This window comes from Myotis myotis, unplaced genomic scaffold (genome assembly GCF_014108235.1).
Source record: "Myotis myotis isolate mMyoMyo1 unplaced genomic scaffold, mMyoMyo1.p scaffold_m19_p_1, whole genome shotgun sequence".
Classification (NCBI taxonomy): domain Eukaryota; kingdom Metazoa; phylum Chordata; class Mammalia; order Chiroptera; family Vespertilionidae; genus Myotis; species Myotis myotis.
The window spans coordinates 216457873-216479140 of record NW_023416313.1 but is presented as its reverse complement, the minus strand read 5'-3'; the positions used below and the strand labels follow the sequence as shown (position 1 = coordinate 216479140).

Sequence of the window (21268 nt, the reverse complement as noted above, 5' to 3'; positions counted from 1 at the left end):
GACTGCAGGGCCCAGAGTCCAGCATGTGCCTGGTTAGCGCCACGCCGACCAGCCTAATTCACTGGCTGGCCCTCGGAGCCACTGGGAGTGCAGGAGGGAGCAGTGGATGCAGGTCGGAGGGGAGCGGGGGCTGCCCTTTCTCCGCTGTGCTGGTACATTGTTCATTGCACAGTAGTTAGTCAAAGGGAGGGTCTTTCCCCTGAACACACATGGATGATCCGCATTGCTTGGTTTTGATGCATCAAGTCCCTTATCTCAATCTTACTGAATGTCCGAGTGCACAGGCGTCCCAGGTGTGCTGTCCTCAGAAGCTCAGAATGTCTGCCCAGGCTGCACCAGTGCCCTGGGTCCCCAGATGTGGGTCCTCAGAACGTCTGCCCAGGCTGCACCAGTGCCCTGGGTCCCTGGGTATGGCACTCCAGAAGGCCTTATGAGCCCCGGGGTGCACACTTGGCCTTCAGAGCAGAAGCAGACGGTACTGCTTATCTGCAGGATTTACAGCATCCCGTTACTGGAAGTTTACGTGCACAGATGAATTGTTTCTGTCTCACTGTGAGAAAAATGGGCCTTGTATGGTTCGGGGCGATTGCATGTCAGTGGTACGTCCCGTCCATTGGTGACTTGGGCTCTCCTGTCCCCGCAGGCAGCCCACAATAACGTGGTTTATGACCTGCAGGGGTGCTGTCTTTTCCCAGCGCTTCGCGTCCCCGAGAATGGAATGGCGCTGTTCCCAGGGGTGTCCGGTTTCCCGCCACCATTTACCAAGCCCCACACTGTCCTTAAGCAGCAAGAACTGGTTTTGCAAAGTAAACGGACACCTCCATACCTCCAGGTCTCCTCCTCGAATAAGGATGTGGGGCTTAATAAGTTACTGGCCCTTGGAGGAAGCAGCATGACCCTTCTCCTCCCCACCCCCTTCTCCTGGCTCCTTAACACTTGAGCAAGCAAGGAGAATGAGGGAAGGCCAGCCTTTCCTTGGCGGTGGGGCTGGGGAGGAGGGCTTGATCAAAGAAAGCCGGTCTTGCCTGGAGCCCACGCAGCCCCTGAAGTTCCTGGCCGACCCCCCACTGGGGCCCGGCAGGCCTGGGCTTTAGGCAGCTGCCTGAGAGATGAGCCTTCTTGCTAAACTGACTGCTTGGGGCGCCCAGCAGAGGCAGGGCACAGGGGTGCCCCTTTCACCCCATTTCCAACTGTGAGCTGATGATGGGAAGAGGGGGCTTCTGCAGGCAGCTTCTCCTGGGTCTGGCAGAAAGGCCCTGGGGCTTGGCAGCGTGCCAGGTGCAGAGGCGCAGTGGAGCACGGAAGCCAGAGCCCTGGCGTCTGCAGCAGGAATCCGGCCTCAGACTGTGGTCAGTGTAGGCGGAGCTGCGAGGAGGGAGGACAGCCGGCCTCGGTAATATGTGATGGCTCTGGTGGCTCACAGCACCCTTCTTAGGATAGGTGGGGGGTGGGGAACTCGGGCTCCCCACAGGAGAGCCCTGAACCCGTGACTCGGTGCGGCCATTGTGTGTTGCAGGCGCGACATTTTCCGAGGTGGGAGCAGTTGCCCTCAGCAGGTTAAACAAAGGTTGGATCGAGGCACACCCTACTTCCTGTCCTAATTTTTAGCTCATTTTTCGCGCTGGACAGGGTGTCTGGCACTTACAAGAGTTGCTTGATTTCTCCACCAGCCCTGTTACTACACCTTGACATGTCCTCTGCCCCCAGTGTCTCATTCCCTTTGGCCAGTGGTTAGAGTCACAGAGGAGAAAATGGAAACCTGCACGGGGCTTGCAAATCAGAAGCTCCCCCCACCCCCCACCCCCACCCCCGCCGTGTGTCTGTCTGCAGGGTTCACCAATAAGGATTCTATATCTGCACCCCACCCCCCTCCTCCCCTCCCTCCTGCTCCCCTGCTCTCCCACTGCCAGGCCGGCCTCCCTCCCAAAACATACTGTGCTTCACTTTAAGGAGCACATAGGGGGAAAATGCTTTAAGCATGTCATTGTGGCTATGTAAGAAAATGCCAGTGTTCCCTAGAGGGGATTCTGATGGAGGGTGAAATGACATCATGTTGGAGTTTGCTTTAAAATTCTTTTTGTTTTATAACAAAGGGGAAGAGAGGGACGAAGCACATCTTGCTCGTTGTTGAATTGGAGCGATGGGTATAAGGGGTTTATTGTACTGTTCTCTCTCCTTTTGTGTTTTTCATTTGAAACTTTTCACTATAACATTGTTTGAAAAATGTATAGGGTTCTCCTGGAAACGTTCCCGCTTGTGTACGTTTTTGGTGCTCTTCCATAGATTCTTTACCTGCCTGGAGACACATGTCCGGCTCCCACGCTAGCACTGACTCTTACGTCCTCGCTTCCTCCCGCTTGGTGAACACGGATGGGCTTCTTTATGTAACGGTTCCTGAAAGCTTTTGGTGGGCTCGTCCACCCCAAGGTGCCCAGAATTCTACCAGTAACATTTCATGCAGGTTTTTGAGTACTTAACGCTTCAATAGTAATAGGAGTTTTGAGTTTATTGGACAAACGTTTATTGAGCATCTGCACATGAAGACAAAAACATGAGGACATGAATGATGTGGGGGGACGACTCTGCTGGTCTCAAGATCCCACCGGAAGCTGGGAGGTGAGCCCCAGGAGGAGGGCCCCTTCGGGGTCCCACCAATAGCACGGAGGTGCTGTCTCACAGTGGGCCTGTGCAGTGCCCGGCCGTCTCGCCCTGTTCTGATATCCCATAGCACTTACCTGCAACCCCAGACCCCTTTGCCATTACCCTGTTCTCAGGGTAGACCGTTCTCCAGTAATGAAACTTCTTAAGGGCAAAGAGAGCTCAGGTTTTTTCCTGTTGGTTTCCAGCAGGCCCACGCCCACGGGAAATGGGGAATGAGTGAGGCACTCCAATGGGAGGCCTGAGCACGGGTGCAGGGAGCAGACCTGGCTGTGCAGGCCATCACTGGCACCTGTCCCTTTAGCCCAGAAGGAGAGCAGGCGCTGGAATGGCGCGGAAGGCTCATCCATGGACCCATTCCCTGGCCCTGGGTGACGAAGGCTGGGTCCTGTACAGACTGGCCTGGATCTCTGTGTTTCTGCTCTTGACTCTGCACTTGACCCAGTGGAGGTGCCCTCCTTGGTGTAACCCTCTGCCTGCAATGTCATCCTTGCCCCTTCAGCCTCTCCCTCCAGCAAGAGTTGGCCTGAATGGGAGGCCTTGGTGGAGGGGCACCGGTTTCAGAGTCGGGTTGACCGGAGGTCAGGACCCCCACAGGAGTTTGTGATGCTGGTCATTGTCTGCCCCCTGTGAAGGGGGCACTAACACAAGGGAGCTGGGAAGGATCCAAGCGCTTGGTGAACTCCAGCATCCAGAGGGAAGGCAGACTGTGCCGTCGCTAGAAAACAGTCTGGCTTTAACGCCTGAAGTTCACCATCCACATGAGCTACGGCCCAGCCAGTTTCAGGCCTCGGCGTACACCCGAGAGACGCTCCTGCATGGACCCGGGAGACTTTGTGCAGGAATGTTCACAGCATTTCTGGTCACAGCCGCCAAGCCTGGAAACAGCCCAGATGCCCATCAACGGGGACTGGATGAATACGCCGAGTCGTGGCCACACAATGGAATATTATACAGCTGTCCAAACACGTTAGCGACAGCAACGTGCAGCGATGTGGATGGGTTTAGCAATAGCATAAATATGAGGCAGAAAGAGCGGGGGCTCCCAAAGGTTACATGCAGCACTATTCCTTTCCTTACAAAGTTAAGAGCAACTAAAATAAATGTACTTTTTAGAAGTATTTACCGATCCAGTAAAACTGTAACAAAGAGAGTGAGGGAGTGTGTGCTTTTTTTTTAAACCATTTTTAGTGAATGTATTGGTGTAACATCCTATATACTAAAAGGATAATATTCAAATCGACCGAATGGCAGAACGACCAGTTGCTGTGACGCACACTAACCACCAGGGGGCAGACATTCAACACAGGAGCTGCCCCCTGGTGGTCAGTGCACTCCCACAGGGGGAGCGCCGCTTAGCCACAAGCCGGGTGGATGGCTGGCTGGTGAGCCAGCAGCACGCCGCCACTGCAGCGCTAAGTGTGTCCAACTGCTGTCAGTTGGACATCCCCTGAGGGTTCCCGCACTGCTAAAGGGCGCAGGCTGGGCTGAGGGGAACACACACACACACACACACACACACACACACACACCCAGTGCATGAATGTTGTGCACCGGGCCCCTGTGATTCAGGTGGATGGTGTCTTGGATGGGAGGAGTCGGGGTGGGGTTGGGGCCCCATCCAGTTAGACAGAGGTTATTGTCAAAGTCCGAGCCTTTGCTTTGGGTGCTGGGTTTGCCGGTGGTTGTTACAGTGTGAGAAGTAACTAATTGAAAAGGAGCCATGTGTGACCACAGATGAGTGTCAGGAGCCAAGGATTATTATTAATAATTAACCCAGTTCTGTGCACGTTAGGCCCAGCACTCCTTCCCACCCAAGTCAGTTTTAGCTGGGGCTGCAGTGGCCCGGGGTTCACTGGGATGGGGGTGGTATACTTTTCCGTAGCTGCCCTCCCCCCTACTTCTCTCTCTGCCCCGCCGCCTGCCCATCAGCTCAGGTCTCCCTCCGCAGTGCCCGCTGGCTGGAGTGGCCGTGGCCACCTGGGGCTTTGCGCCTCCTTAACCACTTGCTTCCTATCTGTCACACAATCGGTGCCTTGTTACAGAGGCCTCGCCCACTAATCATCCCCACATGTGTGTGTCTTTCTAATGAGATGGTGATTTCCCCGAGGCCAGAGGGCGCGTTTCATCTCTCTTATGTGGCCGATTACTCCCCAGCTCCTGTTCACCCCCTTCTTCCTTAAGAGAACCCCGGCCTCCCCTCCAGCTAGACTCCACCCAGGTGGGTCGAGGGGGACGTCAGGGGCTGTGTTGAGGGCTGCTTCTCGGAAGCCTTCTGAAAAGGAGGTGGCAGCGTGCCTTCCTCCCCTTCCTCCTCCTCCCTGCTCGGAATGCAGCGCAATGCCCAGGTCCCTGACACCCTGAGGTGGGGCTCATGGTCTGCCTGTCTTCTCAGATCTTGAACCTTGTGTGAGTCACTATTTTTAGGTCTTCGTTACTCTCAGATTACTGTCATTCTCGGGATATATCGTATCACCACCTCTGACCCCGTGGCCCTAGCACGGTGAGTACCTAATGATTGCACCAGGAGTCCTGTGGGCTCACAAGGTCAGCAGGATCGTAAAGTGGCATCTGGACTCCAAGGAGCTGGCATTGGGTCCTGTGCTCCACTCACCCACAAGTGACCCGGGCAAGTCACTGAACCCCACAGAACTCCACTAATTCAGGGAGCTCGGGGCCGTGCCTGGGGGCACACCAGAGCTGGCAGCCTGGATTGTCAGCTGTTCACGCATTTCTGGAAGTGTAATTCTCACAAGGGAGTGTCTCTGTGCCTTCACCCCCGCTCAGGCAGACATCACTAATCGATCGTGGTGCTCCATGTGGCCAGCACCAGCCACCTATGCCTGGCACACAGGCTTGAACCCGCCATAACCTCTGGTATCACCGTGAGAGCGCCTCCTGCCTCCCAGGGCTTCAGAGCGGGGCATCTGACCACGGGGGCTGTGTGCGCACCGGGGACTGTTGGAAACGGCCTCAAAGGTCAGGCCGGCCGCCAGCCTCGTGCTCGCGAGGACCGCACAGCCTGTTCCAGCTGCAGCACCTTCCCATTCGCCGCATTCCCTCTGCCTGGAATTCTCTTGTTCCGCCTCTCTCCTGGCTCACACCTTTTCTCCATAGTTCATTCAACTGTCATGTATTGAATCGGCAGGCCCTCTTTGATCACCTGTCTGTATTAGCTTCCTTTTCCGTCACTCTTGATCGTCCTACCCTGCTTTATTTTTCTTCTTAGTACCCAGTCCTTCCTGGCACATGCACATGACATACTTATATGCTTCTGCATATCCCCGCATCTGCCACAGCGTCCCCAGTGGTGGATTTGCGCTGGCTAACTGTGGGTGCACCAGGAGTACCGCGGCCAGTTAGGATGAAGTGGGGTGATACACACAGTATCTAGCCCAGCCTCTGGCTTATTAAACACTGCGATTAACGATCATTCAAAAGAAAGTGTTCTGTGTCCTCTGGAAGGGAGAAGGTGTGCGCAGTGGTCTGTCCGAGGTCCTTAGGCTCCTGTTTGCACCAGACCCTTCCCCCCTGCGGTCAGTCGGCTCAGTGGAGCCAGCAGTTGGTGAGCAACTACTGTGAGCAGCACCTGCAGAGGCCTGGGGGTAGGGAGGGTGCAGGGGTGAGCACGCCACAGCACCTGTGCCCGAGAGCCTGAGGTTCCCAGTCACCTCGAATGTGGGGTACAGAGTGCCGGGGTTTGGGAGGGCAGATGAAGAAGTGATCGTTTCCAACCAAGGGTCTTGGGTAGTTAAGGTATTGGACGGGAGTTGCAAGGTGGAGAGCACGGCGTTAGGTGTGAGGGGGAGGTCAGGCCACCCACAAGCCCCTGCCCACCCCCCAGTGTGGGCAGCTGCCTTGACGGTGATACCATCTGTTGAGATTTCACTTCCTGCTGTGATGTTAGTCATTATAAACTTGTCGTTTCTTAATCTCCCTCCTCCCCAGTTTTTCAACTGTGTCCCGAGCTGCCCTCCCCCGGTTTCCTGCTATAGAATAAACTCTTGGTGATAGAAGAGCCCTCCCAAGTTTCTTTGCTCTCTAGAGCAGTGGTTCTTGACCTTCTGGCCCTTTAAATACAGTTCCTCATGTTGTGACCCAACCATAAAATTATTTTCGTTGCTACTTCATAACTGTAATGTTGCTGCTGTTATGAATCGTCATGTAAATATCTGATAGGCAGGATGGTCTTAGGCGACCCCTGTGAAAGGGTCGTTCGACCGCCAAAGGGGTCGCGACCCACAGGTTGAGAACCGCTGGTCTAGAGGCAGCCTGGTCATTTGCTGCAAACCCCCAAGATGAGAAGTGACCAGTTCACGGGATTTCGGTCTGCAGCTTCCGCGGAGGGTGGGGCGGCCAGAGAGGCGGTAGCAGCCTTACCTGGCGCACTTGCCCACCGTGGAGCATTCGCAGTTCCCTCGGTGCTCACGTAGGACTTGACTGGCTGCTCTTCAGCTTTTCTTGTTTCCTGAGTGCGGACTGTGTGGCTCTGCCCGCGGTTGGCATCTCACTCACCAACCAGGCACACCTTCCCCGGAGCCAGGACTGGCCCTGAGGGTTCCCAGCACCGCACCTGCCCACCTTGCCCAGTCCAGGCCTTTCCTCTTGAGACCAGAGGGAAAAGACAGGAAGTGAGGGTGAGGAAGGGGCGGTCAGGCGCTCCTGTCCAGCCAGCCCTTCCTCCTGCCTCGTCCTAAGCCCTGAGCGAGCGAGGAGGAAAGGGTTTGGGGCAGCCGTGGGCAAACTATGGCCCGCCGGCCGGATCCGGCCCGTTTGAAATGAATAAAACTAAAAAGAAAAAAAAGACCGTACCCTTTTATGTAATGATGTTTACTTTGAATTTATATTAGTTCACACAAACACTCCATCCATGCTTTTGTTCCGGCCCTCCGGTCCAGTTTAAGAACCCATTGTGGCCCTCGAGTCAAAAAGTTTGCCCACCCCTGGTTTGGGGTGAGCCAGGGTAGGAGGATTTCTGTGTCCTGAGGAACCCCCCAGGGTGCACCCTCATGCCTTCCTTGATGGGTTTCACTTTTTTGACACCGTAGGCCCCCTGCGTTTGGGCACCGCTGAGCTGTTCTGAGCTGGGACCCTGAAGCAGGAGGCAGGCGTGCGTGTGCTCTCTGAGCGTCGTCTGGAACAGCCCCGGCAGGGCCACGTGCCAGGCGCTCTGCGTGGTCTCTAGGCCGGGTGTGATGCCTGCCCACCCGGCTCTGCAGACGGAGCACACGGTTCGAAGCTGAGGCCCAGTGGCAACAGGCTGGGGGGAACCTGCACAGGGCACCCCAGAGCCCTGCTGCCACCTGAGCAGGGTTTCTGGTCCTTCCCCCTGGACTGCAACGGGCAGAAGGACTCCTGCACTGCGTGGGGTCATGAGCTGGGGGAGTGCCTTCTGCTCTTTCCTTTGCCTCTGTTGCCACCTCTCCCTGCCACCGTCACAACCCTGTGCATACACACACTCCTGGAGGGCACCTGCTCCTCTCTGTTCCCATTTCAGCGCAACACCACCTCCTGGAAGCCTTCCTGGGTTAGTCCCTCCCAGGTACTCTCATTATCCCCTGGCTCAGATGTCTCACATCCCCTTTGTTAGGGCCCCGGACTTGCCAGCGGGTCTGTCTATTCCCAGGCTTTGGGTTCCTTGAGGACAAGGCCCAGCCCCATGCACACATCCTGGGCACCCTCGCTGCTTCCTGTCAGTTTTGTTCAGTTTGTCTGTCTGCATTTCCTGGATTTGAGGACAGAGGTCTTGTCTGCTTACACCTCCACCTCCAACCAGCCATTACCTGCCACCCAGGTGGTGCCCAGGAGAGACAGTGGTGGAAGTAGGAGAATGAAAGGCTGCCTGCTGTTCTCCCTGCCCCTAGCCTCCTGCCTGGGGAGATGGATTTGGAGGCCTGGCTGACTCAGGAACCTTGGTGCATTTAGTGCTGTGAGGTTCACACTATGGGTGATGGGGGTGGAGGCTGGCTTCCCTGCCTGCCTTTCCCTGCCCTCACAGGTCCCAGCAGGCTGCCACCCAAAGCCAGAGGCTCCCTGGCACACTCTGCCACTCCGACATGTACCCTGGGAGGGGAGCTGGTTACAGCACTGTGAGGCAGCGGGTATGCGTGCCAGGGGGTGCCTGTAGGCCTGGGATGAGTGGTGGGGTGAACAGAGGGGGCCACAGTGGCTCTTTCTATGCCATGTTACCCCTAGCCCAGCTACCTGATGACACAAAAAGGCCACACTTATCCCATTGAGCTCTGTGGCCATGCCCAGGGCAGAAGGTACCTGGGGGAGTCGGCCTAGAGCCTCGTCGGCCTGACAAGGGTGCAGGGGAGCAGTTTGGGTCCGGTGGGCCCTGCCTGCTGTGAGCCTGCACTGTAGGTCCACCTGTAGGTCCATCTTGGCCCTGTGTGCCCTCCCCACCCTGCACCTCTGGCTGCGGGTGGTGCCGGCTGTTCAGCCCTGCACCTTCCCTTGCCTGCCCATCAACAACACTGTTGACTTTTCCAGGAAGCTCAAAGAAAAGGGCTTTACAGCTGCTGGTTCAAAGTGTTAGATTCCTCACCACCATAAAACAGGGTTCCTCACATCAGCCCCAGCCACAGATGATGCTGTTTGAGTGGGCAGGCGGGGACAGGGTGCCCCAGAGCTGCCACCCCCCTTCCCCTGCACTGAAGTGTGAGGACAGGTCCACGCCTCTCCCCATCCCTGGCCTCATCTCGCAGTCCTTCCTCACCCTTCCCTAAAGCCCCCACCGGAGGGTGGCCCTGGCCGTAGGAGGCCCTCAGTGGACGCTGGTGAATGGAAGTGAGTCCCAGGAGATCTGGGTGTTTAGACCTGATCTAGATGGTTGCTGTGCCCTCATGGTTTTCTTCTCTGGGCCTCAGTCTCCCTGCTCTATAGAGAATCTCTAAGGCTCTTTTGGTCTTAAATGCCGATTCTTATCCCCCTGCTGTTGGCTGTATCTGTATGCAAGGGTGTGCGTCCGCCTGTGGCCGTGAGGGCCTCTGCTGCAGGTGGCCAGGCTCAGATTTGTGTGAGGTGGCTCCTGAAGCACCATGTATGGGCAGAAGGAGATGAAAGCAGCGCCCCACCCCTGCTTCCGGGGCTCCCCACCACCTCCCGTGGTGCAGGGGCTCAGAACAAGCCCTCCTAGCATCAGATAAGTCGGCCGCACCCACAGAGCCACCCCAGGCATCACACCAGCCCTAGGGGGAGGGTGGCAGGCGCTCATGGGGACACTTGAGGTGTCCCCCAGTCCCGTCCTGTTGGGTTTCCCCTGGGTTCTTCCAGGACGCATGGGCACTGCCTGTTTTCAGAGTTAACCACTCTATGTCAGTAACTCCGTAAAGATCTGCTGTGCTCCTCTGTGCCAGCCCCAGGTCCCCAATTCCAGCCTCCCTCTTCTTAAAGGCCCATCCTTAGAGACAGTCTTAGTCCCTTTACAGATGAGGGTGTGGCTCAGAGGTCACACAGGAAGCAGCTTTGCCCTCCCGTGGTGGTGTGTGATGGTGGCATTAGAGTTTCCAGGGGCTCCTTCCCACAGGTCTCCTCCTCCTCCTCCTCCATCAGCTCAAAGGAAATATTTGTTTTCCTTTCTGCGAACAAAGAACGGGTTGGGTTGGGTTCTGAACGCAGCCCTGAGGACCTGCAGTTAGAGCAGTGGTCCCCGGAGGGGTTTTCTGATGATGGGGAGCTGCTGCCTTAGATGGCTGGGTCCCGGGATGCTGTGTGGCCTAGTTAGGGGAGCCAGTGCTCCTGGGCTTGCGAGGCTCAAGCAGTCAGGCCCTGGGGACCCCAGATTAACTGAGAGAGAAGGTGGAGCAGATGGCTCCAGTCTATCAGCGGCGCTCCGCGTCTATCAGCAGCGCTCCCCGACAGCCTCTTAAGACGAAAGCACTTCATTACCCACTCATTTCGCCGGGGCCCCGCCCGGCGCAGGCGGGAATGCGGTCAGCCACAGCCCTTGTCCTGATGGATGTAAAGCGCATGGCCCCGTGGGCCGGGCTCCGAACAGACGGCCGAGGATAAATCATCAGGCTCACATCCCCTCTCGGCAGCTAAATTAGAAAATTGTGCTCTTCGTGGAATTGGCTGTGGCGCTTGGTCTGGGGGTCAAGTCTCCGCTGTACTCAGAGGGGTGGCACGGTGGGAGGCGTGATTGGCGGGGCGGGGGCAGCAGGCTTAACTGCCACCAGTCACTGGGCGCTGTGAGGCAGGTTGGCCGTAGGAGGCAGATTGGCCGTAGGAAGTGCCGTGGTTTGGCCATCAGAGGTCGGTGTAGTCCGGGGGACAGCTCACCAGCCTAGAGTGTCCGCTCCAGCCGTGCGCTGGTCCTGCCATGAAACCCCACCACCAGCACTGTGCTGCGGTTCCCTCAGATGGGACGTCCTAGCCGTTCTCCTTCTGACCCCCTCACGCGTGTCGGGCTGAGCATAGAGATGGGACCGTCTCTGTGGTTGGGGGTGTTTGCCTTGGCCAAGGCCAGGCGGCTCGGCCAGATCCGGTGGGAGGTATGGGGTGTGTCACCTGGAGCGGTGCGAGGGGGTGGCATGGCGTACGCCCCAGGGTGCGCGCAGGGGGCCCTGACTTCCCGGGTCTTTCTGTGGGTGCCCTGTGGGTGTCAGCCTTTCAGCAGCCCAGGGGCTTCTCCCCTCAGCTGGGAGGGCCGGTGTGCACACTGTCATCGCTGTGAGGTGTGAGGTCTCCTCCTCACGTAGGCCTCCCGCAGGGCACGGGACGGGGCTGGGACGGGGAGGCGTTCCTGTCTGAGACTGCTGCAGGCCAGGAGTGGAACATGAACCTCGCTTTGAGTCCTGGGCTCAGAAAACTCGCATTTGGGATTTTACCGTTGGAAGCATGGTGTGTCCACACCAGCATCACCGTTCTCTCTGGGGTGTTTTTAACACCGTTCTCTCTGGGGTGTTCACGTCTACGGGCTGTGGCATCTTCGGGCTTCTGCCTGGTGGCCGACGTGCCCGGCTGCGAGGCACCGCCGTCACGGTCGGGGGCACAGCCGCTGGCTTTCATAACTTGGTTCCCTCGCTAGTGTGTGAGAGAGAAGACATCTCTTCCCAAAACAAGACACTTATGTTTCAAAAACTTAATATAAATTTTGAGGAATATTTTCTGATCAGTCTAATTTCATCAGCTGTCACTATTAGCAGCATTTTGCTGCCTCTGAGTGGGAAGTTGATTGACAAGGCAAAATGTGAGAGGAAAGGAAATCATATGAGATGAAGGGCTTGAAGGGTGGCTTCGTGGAGGAGGTGGTCCATACACGTCCCAGCTCTCTCCTTCACCTGCTGGGCTCCTCGGCTGCCGCCTCTCTGGGAGCCCTGGGCTCCCTGGGCAGCGTTTGGTCGTGCTCCTTGCTGTGCCGCGCTGATACCTGTGCTAGGTGTCACCTGTGCTAGGATTGTGTGCCTGCCTGCCTTCCTGGCAAAGCTGAGAGCTCTCCGCTCACAGATGCCGTGTGAGTGCGGGGGGCACACTCCAACCTGACGCCCTCGTGTTTCTGATGTTCAGTAGCGACTCTGAGAGCGTGGCTAGGCCCCTTGTGTTTGTGTGGCTGTGTGGAAGGCCCGTTGTGTTGTCTGGACCACCTTGATCTCCTCGGCAACCGTGAGCATCACCTTGCACCTGGAGTCCTCTGCCGGGTGTCTGTCTTAAGTTTTCTGGGCGTTCCCTCTCATTTACTCTGCACTAGCAGCTCCTATGCAAACCCCCACGGAGGGTCATTCCCTGGACCTAAACTCTGGCCTTTAACAGCATTTATTTTTCCTTCCCAGCAAAATGTCAAGAGATAACATTCCATGTCATTTAGCGGGGAGAAAAAGTTTCTTCCCTGTTTCTTTATGAAATCATTGTTCTTAACCCAACAATCCCAGTGTTTGGAATGGAAACAAGATAACCTTTGCCGGGCACACACACAAAAGTGTTTACACCCTGCAGCTTTAACAGGACCTGGCACTTCTTCCACCAGCGGAGAAAACGGCCTTTCTTGTGAGCAGGCGCAGAGGTCAGCATGGGCCCTGGCAGGACTCTGAAGCCTTTCAGCCAGGCCCCTGCATCACCTTAGGTGGCGGGTGGCACTGGGATCCCAGAGCCTCTGTCTCAAGTGGCTGGTGCTCTGGGAACCCTTCCTCCCAGCCCCCTGCCGTAGCCCCGAATGCAGGGCCCAGGGGAGCAAGCATCTGGCACTGTGGGCACAGCGAAGCCGTGGACCTGGGTGCCTGTCTTGTTTGCTGTGGGTGGCAGAGAGGCCCCCTCATCCACGACCACTGGGTTGTTGTCAGGTGTGCGTTTTGCGTGTAACCAGGTGCCTCTGGAGTCTGCTCCTGCCTCCCTCCCGCATTGTCCTCCTGTCACTAGCAGGGCTCGACCACCTACAGAGCCTGGAAGGGGGCACCCCGCTGTGTGCTGCACTCTCCCCGCTGAGTACATCTGTACCTGTCACGACCAGACCATTCCAGTGGGAATGTCTGGGGGGTGTCTTCCTGCCACTCGCCTTCCTGGTTCTGTTCCTCGACCTTCTCTCCCCGGTGACGCCTGAGAGCCAGTGCCCCAGACCTGCAGACTGGCTCCCGCACGCCCCATTCACCCTCCATTCACCCTCGCTTGCCTCCAAGGTTCCCGATCAGGAAGCTGGGAATCTGACGGTGGCCGGCTGGCTGGGCTTGTTGACACCTCTGCCGGCACAGATGCAGCCCTGGGGCCGGCCAGCTGGGGTGACAGACGCTTCCTGGGGAGTGTCCCGGCCTGTCCCCTCCCTCCCAGACACATGTGGGGTCTTGTTTTGATCGTGACCGCACCCGGGGAGACACTGGGATGGATAAGGTCCTAGACTTAGGTTTGCAGCCTTGGGTGGTGTACGTTACAGACACTTTCCAGCCCCCTGCTGCTGAGAAGCCAAACGCACCCACCCGCCTCTGGTCCATTTTTGTGACTTTTCCTTTGATTCGTGTGAAGCAGTTACCGGCGGGATAAATGCCGTTGGTCCGGTTTCATTCATGAATAGGAGAACCTGGGGCCTCCCAGCATCTTGGATTAGGATCCACGAGCAAACATGGTGCAAGCCCACCCTGGCTCACAGATGGTAACCCCCCCACGCTCTGTGGGGAGGGGGCGTCTCCAGGAGGCCGAACTTCAAGCCTGACTCCTCTCTGCTGCCTGAGCCAGGACACAAGGACCGGGTGACAAGACAGGCTGCATGGAGGCTTGTGTGCATCCTCGTCCCTGCCTGGGGGTGTGACTGCCTTTGTGAAGGCCCAGGGCGCACTAGGAGGGGCCCGATTCGAGGGGGAGGTGTTCAAGCACACCCCGGGGCTTGCACTCTCCAGCCTCCCTCAGCCCCACCCCAGCAGCCAGAGTCAGCTGCGGCCTCCACAGTGGCTTTCTGTTCCCAGCGCCAGGCGGGAGGGCCCACTCGTCAGCAACCTCCTCACGTCGCCGCTAGATGGAGGGCCTGGCCGGCTGCCCTGGAGCCCTGCCACCCCGAGGGGACCCGTTAGCTGGGGACCGATGGCCACCAGGTCCCTCGGCACGGGTGTTGGGGTGCGTGACACCACCGGCCACACGTGGCTGTCGGGATCTCCCGATGCGGCTAGTGTGGCCGAGGCGTTTTTCATTTAAATTAGAAAGTGGTGCTCCGTTCAGTTAACGGGACGCTTTCCAGAGTGTTTGGGGGAACTTGGGTGTGCGAAGCTACTTCCCGGACCAAGGGTTTCCAAGGAAAACGTAGTGTCCGAGCTGAGATGTGCTGTGAGTATAAACGACACTGGATTTCAGAGACTCGGTGTGAAGCGAGAATGTGAAGTGTTCATGACTTCCTGTCGATTGTCTGGTGAAGCGGTAATACTTGGGGTATGTTGGTGTCATTAAAGTATATTATTATTTTCACCTGTTTCTCTTTTTACTTTTTGAGGGGAGCTACTGGGTCATTTGAAATTACTGTCTCGCATCATATTTCCACTGCCCTGGACACTCACACCCCTGAGCCTGCTTTTGCTGGAGATGTGTCGGGGGTCCAGGAGGGGGTCCTGGAGTGGGTCGGGCCACAGGATTAGATCTTAAGAGACCCATGCTGTTTTGAAAGGAACAGATTTTAAAAACACAAAATATAGTTTGTTCATAAAACATAACTTCTTTTTTCTTTTTCTTTTTCTTTTTTTTTAATATTTTTTATTTTATTTTATCTTTTTTAAAGAGAGGAAGGGAGAGGGATAGAGAGTTAGAAACATCGATGAGAGAGAAACATCGATCAGCTGCCTCCTACACACTCCCTACTGGGGATGTGCCCGCAACCAAGGTACATTACCTCGACCAGAATCGAACCCGGGACCCTTCAGTCCGCAGGCCGACGCTCTATCCACTGAGCCAAACCGGTTTTGGCCATAACTTCTTTTTTCTACAATTTACTTTCAGTTTTATTTTGTGTATTGTAAACATCACTTCTTAACTGCACAAGTGACACATATTTCTTGGGCAAAATTAGCAAGTACTGATTAGACAAAGTTGAACACACATGGGCTTTCTAGCAGTGTTTCCTGCGGCTTTGGCTTAGGTCAGTGGTCGGCAAACTCATTAGTCAACAGAGCCAAGTATCAACAGTACAACGGTTGAAATTTCTTTGGAGAGCCAAATTTTTTAAACTTAAACTATATAGGTAGGTACATTGTTATTCACTTAATTAGGGTACTCCTAATGCTTAGGAAGAGCCACACCCAAGGGGCCAAAGAGCCGCATGTGGCTCGAGAACCACAGTTTGCCGACCACTGGCTTAGGTGATCGATAGCACAGAAAGACCGCCTTCCAGGTGTGCACCCACGCTGGGCCTCCGTTAGAAACCTGTGCCCTTCGCGCGCCCTGAGCATGGTGGGGCTGCTGCGCCACATACACAGACAACGACCAGAAGGGACTGAGGATGGCGGGCCAGTGGTAACGAGCGGGTTTTCTAGAAGTTGGGCTGAGCGTCGAGCTGTGTGTGAAGGCGGGCAGAGCCTCCCGGACTCGGGGCTCACCTGGTGGGAGTCCTCCCTCGTGCTGGCTGAGCAGCTGGGAAGTGGATTTTGCCGGTTTTGCTCAGGGCGCGTGTTTTGCCCCAGAGTGGACTGTGGAATCCTTTGGTGAGCCATTCACTTAAAGACCGTTTTTTTCATGTTGAATTTTCCCAAGGCCAGAAGGAGGGCTGAAGCTGTTACACAACTCAGACCTCTGTCCAGCACAGGCATTTACCCACTGACATGTTTAAGAAAACAGTAGCCATCTCTGATGTGACATGTGACCCCAGGTAGCAAAGAAAAGCTTTCTCCAACACCAAGTGGAGAGGGGCCTGGTGTGTTGGGAGTGGGGTACACCTCATGTTTAGCATCCCTTTCCCCCAACTTCCTCCAATTTCCGTGAACAGGAGCCACGGAAAGATGATAAGAAGGGAGGATAAAGTCAGTGCACTTACTGTTTGACGGCGCTGGCATCTCCCAGCCTGCGTGCCCAGGCCACCATTCTAACCTGATGATTCAGAGCGAGAGTTCTGGGGTGTTCTGCTGGGCCGATTGTATAATCGCCCCCCCCTTTCTGTATCCGCGCTAGCTGGCAAGGTACTGAATGCAGAGCTTCAGCACGTTACGCAATCGAGTGAGTCCTGAAAAAAGTTGGCAACATTTTAAAAAGGCGTAAGAAGAGCTTTTGTTGGTGAAGAATTTCTATAGCGACCACTTTTTTTTTGGAGTTTTATTATTTATTTACTTATTTATTTTATTGTTTAAAGTATTACAACTAGTAGTACATATGTCTCCTTTTCCCCCCCATTGACCTCCCCCAGGCTTCCTCTATGCTCCCCCCCCCCCAACCACTTTTGTAAGGCCAAGACCACTTAGGAAACCTACCCCCTTACTTGTCTTCTGTAAAATTCGGTTTCTATCTCCTGATTTGTAAACAACAAGGCCCATCTGGAGGGGGGAGACGACCTGCCCTGGAGGCCTCTGGGGAGGCCGTGGTGGCCAGGGTGCACGTGGCACACTCCTAGGCGAGCTCATCAAAGGCCCCCGACACAGGCCATGACTGATGGCTGGTGCTGGGCCGGCTTTCAAAGACCCTTGGTGTGAGGGCCAGAAGGCAGCTCGTTTCCCCCGCCACCTCCCTGACGGGCGCAGATTAGCTGTGATTTATCCCTCTCCCGGGGAAGCCGCCGCTGTAAGCAGGAGGAGACTCCGCATTTAGCGTTTACAGCGTGTACCGGAGCCTGGAGACCTGGCGAACGCAGCATCCCGAATCATCCGTGACAGAGACCCCGCAGCATCTCCTTAATTTTCATTCTGTACTTTTAATTGCACAAGCAAACCATGCCATAAAAATAAAGCCGTCTCTAAAAAGACTCTCGCACCTGGTCCTGCTGTCCTGGCGTGTAACATACCTTCTCCCCCAGGTCTCTGTACATGTGCAGACATAATGTGCATCTAGTTACGATCGGGGCAGACGTAAGCTAGCTTTGACCTCTCACATTTGTTTATGTCCTAACTGTTCCTTCCTGTTACATAGCAGCATGTTCGTAGTGACCTTGTAGTGGCTCCGCACGCATCCAGTGACTTGATAAGCTCTCATTCTGTTCATCATCCTTTATTTTTGTTTCCTGTTGTTAATGGGATCTTTCCTCTTTGTTTCTGTAGGAGGTTCTGCAGCAGCTGATCGTAATGAACTTGCCCAACGTTCTGATGATTGGCAAAGACCCGCTGTCTGGTGAGTGGAAGCCGCCCCCCGGGTGCTTGGCCTGTGCCAGTGGCTCTGGGCAGCTGTTGGAGACAGAGCTCCAGCTGCCAGTTGGGAGCCGGCACGCTGAAAACACGTGACCAGCGCGGTGGGATTTTAATGGGTGGGCTTATTACCCTGAGGCAGGAAGCCAAGAGCACATTTCTTCCTTAAGAACGAATCCGTGCGACCCCTCCCCTAGGAGTGCAGAGGCAGGCAAGGCCACTGCTTCGGTGGGCTCAGGGGCCGGAGTTGTATGGTGGCCTCGGGGAGGAGGAGGGGTATCTCTTTTCTACAATCCATGACGCTGTAGTGGGGCGGGTACCTTCTGGGAAGAAAGTTAGAATCTGTTGAGGGAACTCGCATCTCTCCCTCGGGGACCCCGTGATGCTCTTTCAGTCCGCAGTAGGTCTCACCACTGCACCTGAGGCCCCAGAGGGCAAGGGCTCCGAGTCCCAGCCTGGACACTGGCTGGACCTTGAGAGACCGAATGCAATGTGCTCCTGGCCATCTTCCAAAGCGTCAGAGTTTCATTCGCGCTTGTCAGGTGGCTCCCGCACCATGGCTCCTGGCCACCAGCTCCCAGGCCCCAGGGACAGACGTCCCGCGGTGAGGGATTTCCTGTGTCCGGCGGAGACCTTGCTGGGTGCTGGGGCCTCCTGGGGTAGGCCAGGGCGTGCAGAAGGTCCGCCACGGGAGGGGCTGCTGCAGAAGGAGCAGCTGCCCTCTGTGGCCGGCTCTCCTCGTGCTGTCACTGGGGCTGGCCGTCCTGCTCCTGACAATGTGACGGCGGCTAGAGTTGCCTTGAGAGGGAAGGGGGAGTGTGCCGAGCGGCCGGCCAAGGACGTGGCTCAGCGAGGAGCCGCTCTAGGTTAGTGTCACAGCCCTGAGTCCAGCAGCAGCCGCTTCGGGGGCACCGGGCCAGGTGCAGCTGAGCATTATTCCTGTTGCTGGGGGGGGGCAGAGCGGGGGGGGGGGGTGCCTCCTGAGCCCGCTGGCTGGCGTGTCTGCCTTTTGTCTGCATGCGCGGAAAGGAAGAGGTTTTGTTGACCTCCAGTTAGTCCTCTGCTCGGCTGGCCCAGGATCCTCACACCCTTGCACGTTGGCTGTGCTCCCAGCCGTGCACACCCTTTCCCCCCCCCCCCCCCCCCGCCGTTGGGCCATTTGCTTCCCGGCTTTATTTCCTGGTCCCCCAGATGCAGCCCATCCCAGCCGCAGCCCTGGGGCCTGGACGGCGGGGCCTCTCGCAGTTTCTGTAGTAACTTCATGAAGTCGGGGTCTGCTTTGCTGAGCAGAACTGCTGCCCCCTGATTTGGTGGGAGCTGGTATTAAGGGGAGAGGAGAGAGGTGCGAGAGAGGTGGGTGCTTCTGGCTCACCTCTGCTCTGCCGTCCGATAGGTGATGGGAGGAAGGTGACGGGAGGAAGGCCGAGGAGCGGGGCAGGGGGACGCCCATTCTCGAGCCCTTGGTGAGCCCACCACGTGGTGGACATGGCACATGTACCACAAAGTGGGAGTGGAAAGGTGCTTGTGGGATATGATGTGCCACCCCCATTACAGATGAGAAAACGGGCTCACAGGGTGGAAGTGACAGGCCCGGTCCCTCGGTCTACAAGCAGAGGTGCTGGCTGAAATCTGCTCCGTCCCACCCCAGAGCCTGAGCTCCCCATCTGAGTCCACGCAGACAGGCCCGTGTTCGGTTGAACTCTAGGCGACTGCCTACAAAAGCAGCAGTGGGCCTGGTTCGACCTAATATTCAATAAACATGTCGTCCTCCCCCACCAGCCGCCCTGCCGCCTCATCACACTGCAGAGCTCGGCTACCTTCCTGTCGACGCCTCCTCTTCCCCGTCCCTGCCGGTGTCCCCACTTCCTGTGCCCTCTGGGGACCCCGATCCACCAGGCACCTCCACACACCAGCCCTGGCTCCAGCCCTCCCTCGGCGGTCTCGGTCCCAGCCCCTTTGTGACCCACGCGTCTGTGGGAATTGTTCATGTTGGAGAACACAGGTCCCCTCCTGCGGTCGGGCGCTGAACGGAAACATCTGCAGAGATGTGGACCCTGATTTGAAAAAAAACAAAACCCAGCTTTATGAAGGTGTAATTTGCATACCATGAAATTTACCCACTTTAAATGTACGATTTAGTGACCTTTTCCATAAATGCACAGAGTTATGCAACCTTCACCGTAATCCAGTTTCAGGACATCACCGGGAACCTGATTTAAAATTGTGACAGGTGAATAGAGTGCCGCCCGGGGTGCCCAGCATCGCGTAGAAGTGACAGACATCAATCAAAGAGGCTGTGGCCCTGCTCTGAGGAAGTGGGAGATGAGCCTGGGAGTGAAGGAGGAGGATGCCGCCCAGGCAGCAGGCTTGGGGAGAGGGCTGCCTCACCGTGATGTCGGGACCAGAGGGACTTGAGCTGGACGCGCCCGTGGGGTGGTTAGGACGGGTCCTGGGGGACAGGGGCTCCCAGAGCAAAGGAGTTGGCAGGTCCCCCAGCGAGACGATGCAGACCTGAGTGCCAGAGGCAGAGGGACGTGTTTATGGGGCAGGCCTTTCTTTTTGACGTTTTAAAAATAGACGTGTGAAGCATTTGGGGTTTCTCTGTAAATAGAGAACAGAGTCGGTTTCTCTCTGCGTGTTGCTGGGAGGCGGGCGCTCTCACTAATCCTGCCGCACGCGTGTTGGGAGCATGAGGAGCTCTTTCCGCGGGTGTTGACAGTGTCCTGTCGTTTATAACGTTTCACAGTTTTTGGTTATTTCTTGTTTTTGGCAAATCACCCGGTGGAGTCCGGTGCCAGGGGCGGGACAGATCTCAGCAGAGCTCCTGGTCCGCCCCTCCCCCTCACACACAGTGACACTGAACGCCTGAGCCGCCAAGCATCGTCCCCCTTCCTGTCTGAAAGCGAGATGTCGCAGCGCATACGCTTACAAGGTTTTCCAGTGTGTCTCCCGCACCCCCCTCACCCACCGGACAGGAGGCTGCTGTTTACCTCTGCCCGGGATTGGAGGGCAGCCCAGTGAATGTGAACAACCCTTCGTACACGTTAGATCAGCGGTCACCGGCCTTTCGGGCCTCACGGACCCCCGGTGGACCACGGACCCCCGGTGGGCGACCGCTGATTTAAACTGCTTTTAAGGTCTCTGCTCAGCGTCCGCCCCTTTTGGCCCCAAGTCCTCACTTGCCTTTCCTGTTTTGAACCTCAGGTCGGCTCTCTGGATTTCCTCTCTGACCGTGCGTGGTCCAGCTCTCTCAGTGGGATGTCCATCCCCGGGGAAGCGTCTGTCCGGCACCTCGTTACTGTAGACCCCACTTCTCGGAGCCCGGCTGGGGGTCCGGCAGGACCCTGCAGTGAATACCACTGGGACCTCTGAGAGTGGCCTGGGGTCCCACTAATGCTCTTCGTGGTCTGGCCCTCCGTTCTTCCTGTCCTCCCTCTTATGGTGGTTACAGGAGGGCCTTCGAGGGACAAAACACCTCGAGGAGTCAGAGCCTCTGAGTCCACAGAGGCGGCGAATGGCCTTCCTTCACAGCTCGGTGCAGGAAACCAGAGGGCCAATTCCTGACCCTCCCAATAGACCGAGGCCTTTGTGCCTTCCTCCTCTGAGCAGGCTGCCCGACCAGCGGCTCAAAGGGGAGCTCAGCCCAAGCCCATCCTCCAGCTTTCGTTGTCTGATGCCCACCATGCTGGTCCCGGGGTCCCAGAGGTGAATTGGCTGTCTCTGCTACAGAGCCCCGAGCCCGTGTGGGGGCAGGGAGGGGAGAAAGCATCCAGAACCAGCTCTGTTCCAGGGTGAGAGCGAGGTGAGCCCGCTGTACACAGAGTGCAGAGCAGGTCATGAGTTCTGCCTGGGCAGGGCAGGAAGACTTCCTGGAG

The 21268-nt window shown here is 56.6% G+C and overlaps 1 protein-coding gene across 1 annotated transcript in view; it reads left to right on the top strand.

Annotated features, from left to right (window-relative positions):
* Positions 1 to 21268, top strand: part of CCDC88C (coiled-coil domain containing 88C) — a 108037-nt gene that overhangs the window by 25288 nt on the left and 61481 nt on the right. Inside the window, exon 4 of the mRNA XM_036315636.1 lies at positions 17310 to 17379. Coding sequence (XP_036171529.1) covers positions 17310 to 17379 — 70 coding nt within the window. The remainder of the gene's footprint in view (positions 1 to 17309; positions 17380 to 21268) is intronic.